Genomic DNA, 6,348 nt, shown 5'->3' with positions numbered 1-6,348 from the left:
TTCCTGGCAGACGTGTCTGCCCTGTGGTGGCAGTAAAACCGCAGAAACAGGTGCAATCAAATGGATGAGGAGTAACGTCAAACAATTTATTTTATTTAGTCTTAGACTGAGATTGACCATTGACATGACAGTGAGTCTGGGTCAGGAAGCCAAATTGCATTGCAAGAGTTAGCTCATTACTGTACAACAGTGTTCATCAACCTCCTACAGCTGACCTGATTGTCATGGGAGTAATCTACATGATTCAAGAAAGTGGATCTTTGAAGTTAATTTCAGCTGAGGCCACATGTATGTCCAGAATGCATAAATACTCTTGCTTTAACCCTCTATCTCACACACACACAACCACACCCACTCCCACAGACCCCCCCCCACACACACAAACACACAAAATGTACTGTGATGTGCAGTACAGCAGACTAAGATACCATTAACTGCTCCTGAAATGTAATCCCTTAACCTTTAAAGGCATATTTTAGACAATAAATCCTCCTGGACACTTATCAGAACTCATAATCTACGAGAAACGTACACTACACAACTAAAGTTTCTAAGGGCAAATTGTCTGGTTCTCTCAACAGGAAACTATTTGATAACTCCACCTCTTCAACTCCCTCGTTCCTCCCTTTCCACTAAGGCTATGCCATAAACAAACGAATGTGTGGAGATATAAAGCTAAGCATTCTTTACTGGAGAATTACTGGAGTATTTCATTTTAATTGCATTTCCTATTAGTTACACCATGCTACATTCAAACAGAACACAAATAACAAAACTGATCTTAGCTGAGGGAGAAAGAACTGATCTCAAAATAATCAAAACACCAAACACTATACAGCAATGTTGGCTCCTCCTTCCTATGGGAACATTGCTCTGCCCTGGACACACACACACACACACACACACACACACACACACACACACACACAATTGACATATTCTAATCCCTTGCACTAACCTTTTGTGTGTGCGTGTATGGATGCATGTGTGTGTGGGGTCATGGATGGTACATTTCTTCATTTTGTTTTGTGAAATATTTGCATAATTTGCATAAACTTTTTAGCATATGATTTGGTTTGTGTAGCAAGCACATGCAAGGATTCTTCTCAAATGTAAGACAGATAAACTGTAAAACACATGCATACATATACACTTAAAGAACACTCCAAAATAGTTTGTGCTTTAGAATGCTTCTGCTCAGTCTTTTGGTGTGTGTGCGCATGTAAGTGTGTGTTTCCAGGGTGCTGTAATGTAGCACCGTGCTCTGGTATGTAGCTGAATGTTATGGAATGGGATAGGATGTGTGAGTCGACTATAAAGGGCCCATAACCACGACACCCTCAATAATCCCACTAAACCCCACACAGCCCCACTGAACATAGCAGTTACACTAAACCCTACCCTGCCTTGCTGAACATAGCAGTTTCACTAAACCCTACCCTGCCTTGCTGAACATAGCAGTTTCACTAAAACCCTACCCAGCCTTGCTGAGCCCAGTTCAATCAAACTAAGCCCAGAACAGCCAGACTGACTGGTTGGGTGGTTGAGGGGGTGGGTTGGATGAGGTGGGGTGGTTCAGGGGGTGGGATGGTATGGATGTGTAAATTTGGTCAATGGAAACACTACATCACCATCACTTCCTGATTTCCAAACATCTGCAGATGTGCTCAACGTGTTTGTGTGAAAAAATGCATGGCAAGTGGGCGTCTATATGTCTGAGGGAAAGGTAGAATAGGAGAGAGAGCTGTGTGAGGGAAAGGTAGAATAGGAGTGAGAGCTGTGTGAGGGAAAGTATGTGAGGGAAAGACACTCTTACTCTTACTTATACTCGTGCTCTTTTTTAGTACCCATCTATTCTTTCTGATGGCCAGACTGTAGTCACTGACTGTCTACTTCTTTAGGTTTCATTCCAGCTTTCTTCTCTTTCCTCATTTCATTTCTAGCTTCTTTTTCCCATTTTATGTGCTGGTATGTGTTAATATCTATTAAAGAGGGGAGAACAGTATTAAATATTAACTTGACAAAAATATTTAGTTTCTTAGGCTGTAAAGCGCAGTGTTTTTTTGAGACCTGTCTCTAAGTGCATGCAGCAATTTAGGGATCATTTATTATGTTTGTTCTTACACACACACACTCGATGGGGTGTTAAAGGACTTGTGGATAACAAAAACCAGCCCCCACCCCCCTTCTCTCTGTACAGGCTCAGATAGCCTTATTAGGTTGGGAGAGAGTAAAAATACACTATCACACGATTTCCTGTCCTACAGTTTAATTCTGCATAGCGGGAGGAAAAAGTTAGGCTTGTTGGTCCCAGATAATGAGCTCACTGTTATGAAAGCCTAATGCAATGTTCATGGGAACAGTTGGTTTAAAATTTCACCATGATGGGGAATTGCAAAAGGAAAGTTCTAAAGCTCTCAGATATGGGTGTGGAGCTGTGTGCAGGGTTCAGTGCAGCTGTGTGCAGGGTTTAGAGCACTTCTCTTTACGGAGGATATGATTGCCTGAACAGAAAATCTAAAGTATTTCAGGACAAATACCTGCATGATACCATCTCAAGCGATATTTCAGCAGTGAGTGAGTGAGTGAGTGAGTGAGTGTGTGTGTGTGTGTGTGTGAGAGAGAGACTGCATGGTTTCAAAGCAAAAACTTTGGTGTGCGTAATTCCTGAGAAATAAAAAACTCACAAGGATGCAAAAGGAAATGGTGAGAGGTAGAAGAACCCAGTGCAGAAACAGTGAAGGAAACGTTAGTTCGAAACGATAAGAAGTCTGTGTTGGTGTGTGTTTTGTAGGAAAAAAGAAACTTAAAGGTGAAATGAAACTTGATGTTTTCTTGGAAGACTGTGAGAGAGCAGAAGGGAAGAGACCACAGTGGCCTTGAGAAGAGCAGAATGGGCCCAGTCAGTGCAAAATGCAAGGCAAGCAGTTTGGAGATAACCAGACAGACAATTAGAGAGGAGCAGGTGGGTTTCGATGGAGTTATCGAAACTTAGGGAGAAATCAAAACTTAGAGAAAGAGAGTATAAAAGGGAGGACATCGCCCAGCACGGGGAACTTTTTGGCTCGGACGCTGCTGAGATCCACTTGGGTTAGGTAGAGTTCTAGGCAACTAGCACCAGTGCACTGGAGAGTTTGTACCACATATACTTTGGCTATTTTGTACTCACTTTTATTCTATATAAATTTATCTGAAAATAACTTTTGGTGTTAAGAATTTGCTTGGGTCACTCAGTCAAAACCAATCGGTTCATCGGGGCAGTGTTGGGGCCTATCTGGGTCAGGAGAAAATATCCCAACAGTTTACAGTGTCCCACCCATTGTCAGTGGAAATTATGAGGAATAGACCATACAAATATACACTCACACATTCATACATACCCATACAAACTCTCACAGACACACTCACTCACATATGCATGTACATATACACACTAGTGTGTGAGTGCACATAACGGTAGACAAACACTATGGAATACTTAAACAGTAAGGCACACTCACACACAGATGTGCCACACCCACTCCAATATTCACACACTAACACCCTGAGATTTGAAGTATTTATAAAGGGAAGAAAAAGCAACAAATGTTAGCAGTAGCTCAAAAAAACACTGTTGACAACATTTACACCTTGACAGCACTAATTCTGATCAACACTTCAGCCAGCAGGTTACCTCAGGAATGAGCACAAAAGTCAGGAGACTGATCTTGCGAAAGTGCTTAAAAATGGAAGTGCTAGAAGTCTTCTCTCATCTTTCACTCTCTGTCTGAAGATAAGGATAGTGGTTTTGTGCTGGTCTCTTTGTGTGTGGAGTCAGTGAGTAAACAGTAACTTCTCGACACAACACACACTACACCACACACAGCACACAGCAGCACATGACGGCACACAGTGCAGTAGTGGAGCTATTAACCAGACCCAGGCTTGTCTGTATCTTCAGACACACCCTGTATTCAGACTGACTGTGCTGGCCGGAGAAACACCCTGCTGGCCTTACATGCTGTTGCTTGGGTTCCAGCAGTTTCAGCCCAGTCGTGCACAGACCATCCTGAATCCCCTCCTCACCTCTGACCCATGACCCAAAACTGATCTGTCCCATATAGCTGTTGCATTTTTAGATGTAGTGTGTGTCTTCCACCATGACCCCACCCTAAACCAGTGTGCGCACACACACAAAGCCATGCTGCACATACTAAGGCACAGTGTTTAAAGCACAGACCGAGTGAACCCTTTCCTTAGATTTCACTCTTAAGATAGATCTTGATAAGACAAGATAGATAATCTTAGAAACAAACTAAACTCAGTTAAAGAACTTAACCACCCCCCTGCACACACACATGCAGGTGCGCACACACACACACACACACACACACACACACACACACACACGAACACCCTTCCCCCCCTCTCACCTGGAAGATAAGCACTTTGAAGTTGTTTCTGCGGAGCAGGTGGGCGTGATTGGCCTCCAGTCTCTTCACCTGGCCGGCCTGTTTGTCCATCTTGTCTTTGACCTCCTTCATGTGAACGCTGACCTTGCGGCTCTTCTCCAGGAGTTTGCTGACCGTGTTGGCGGTGCTGCTGTGGCTTTTGGACAGCTTGGTCATGTCGTTCTGGATGCCCCTCACGGACGCCTCCATTTCCGACTGTCGCTGCTCCATCTTGTGCTGGTTCTCCTGCACCGTGTCTAACATGTTCACCAGCTTGTCCAGGAGCGTCAGCACCGTGATGGCGTTGACGTGGCCGCTGGGAGACAGCCCGTCCTTGGGAAGCGTGCCACCGGCGTCCTCCGCCTCTCCGGGGGCCGGCAGGAGAGCGGCGGCTGTGCCCAGGTGTGAGAGGCTGTGTGTGGGCGAGGAGTGTGTGGGACTAGGACTGGGCACCAGCAGCTCCTGGCTCTCGTGTCCCACGCTGCTCCTCTCCGCCTGCACTGCGTCTTCTCCCATTCTCGCTCCTCTCCGGTCTCACCCACTTCGCCGTTCTCCTGAGGGTTTGGTCTCCAGCTGCGTCCGAATGACCCTGGTTCGGGGCTCCGCGCGTCTGTGTGACTGCGAGTGCCGTGTGGTATGTGCCTCGGAGTTGCCTCGGCTTGTTCGACGTTTGTTGGGAAAAAAGTTTTTAGCTTCCAGGTTCAGAAGCCCCACCCTTCTTCCAGCCGGCCTCCCTCCAGGTCCCTCCCCTTTCACTCTGACACTCCCTATTTCTCTCTAGAACAGAGTGAGTAGAGCAGAGTGGTTTATGTGGTTTTCTTCATAGCTTGAAAAGCCATTCCCCGCCCTGGAGGGGCAGAGCTTGGTTGCTATGGCAGCTCGTTCACCCAGTTCTGAGAGTTATGTGTTTGCCTGTGCTAAGTGAGGCAGTGAAGCAGAGTCTTTGAGCTGATACATGAGCAACACTGTCAACTAACACAAACTCACTCTCCTTTGTTTTTCTGTTGATTGCCCTGGCTTCATTCCATGTAAACAGTTTGGAAGTGTGAGTGAGTAGAGAGAGAGAGAGAAAGAGAGGACTCCATATTTGAAGAATGAGCTCATGTTTGCCGGTGGGGATTTTCATTGCTCAAGAGTTTTGTACCTTTTTATTTTTTGTTTTTGAGTATGTTTTTGTTTGTTTATTTATCTGTTATTTATCTGGCTGTGTCTATCCTGCTCCTGTATAGCAACCTTTTCTGTGGTGAAAGAGCATTATTGAGCCATCACCATAACAAACTTGCAAACCTAGTAAACATAGTGCTACCTGCCAAAATGAGAAGTACCAAAACATTTGTTTATGAATGAAATCATGGATGCATGTCAGAAATGAATGCAAATACCCTGAAATGCAGTCAACTCATAGCTATATAGCACTGCAGTGTAGTGTAGTATGATGATGTGAACATGCTCACACACAGTACACATCGCTGCCTTTCAGTCAGGCCGGTGTTCATGCCATACTGAAATGTAATCACTGTCCACTAATGGCACACTGCCAATGTTTGGGTGTGGCCCATGATGTGGGGTTGTACAGACTCCTAATCCATCAGCCTACTGAAACCTCTCTTCACACGCTCGAACTTTAGTTGCATTTACTTTTAAATTACATTTACATTTACGGCATTTAGCAGACGCTCTTATCCACAGCAGTGATGTGACCCTTACAGAATAGTCAGAGAAATGCCAAGCAGTCTAAATATATAAAAGGCTTAAAGCATTAGTACACGTTAAGAACTTCCTCCACTTCCCCAGCCATGACCAAAACAAGCAAAAGACGCTAAAGTTTTGAAGGGGGAGGTGAACAGGGGAGGCACCCTATGGTCTAGAAGGGCGTACTCATACCAGGGTCTGTGATCCGGGCCCGGGCACGGTTCCC

The 6,348-nt window shown here is 45.1% G+C and overlaps 1 protein-coding gene across 1 annotated transcript in view; it reads right to left on the bottom strand.

Moving 5' to 3' along the window:
• Positions 1–5,147, bottom strand: part of cavin2b (caveolae associated protein 2b) — a 10,962-nt gene extending 5,815 nt beyond the window's left edge. The window contains exon 1 of the mRNA XM_077015292.1: positions 4,413–5,147. Within this exon, the coding sequence (XP_076871407.1) occupies positions 4,413–4,946 (534 nt within the window). The 5' untranslated portion in view covers positions 4,947–5,147. The remainder of the gene's footprint in view (positions 1–4,412) is intronic.
• Positions 5,148–6,348: the final 1,201 nt, after the last annotated feature.

The sequence above is a fragment of the Brachyhypopomus gauderio genome, chromosome 8 (genome assembly GCF_052324685.1).
Source record: "Brachyhypopomus gauderio isolate BG-103 chromosome 8, BGAUD_0.2, whole genome shotgun sequence".
Lineage (NCBI taxonomy): Eukaryota > Metazoa > Chordata > Actinopteri > Gymnotiformes > Hypopomidae > Brachyhypopomus > Brachyhypopomus gauderio.
This window is presented reverse-complemented; position numbering and strand designations above follow the sequence as displayed.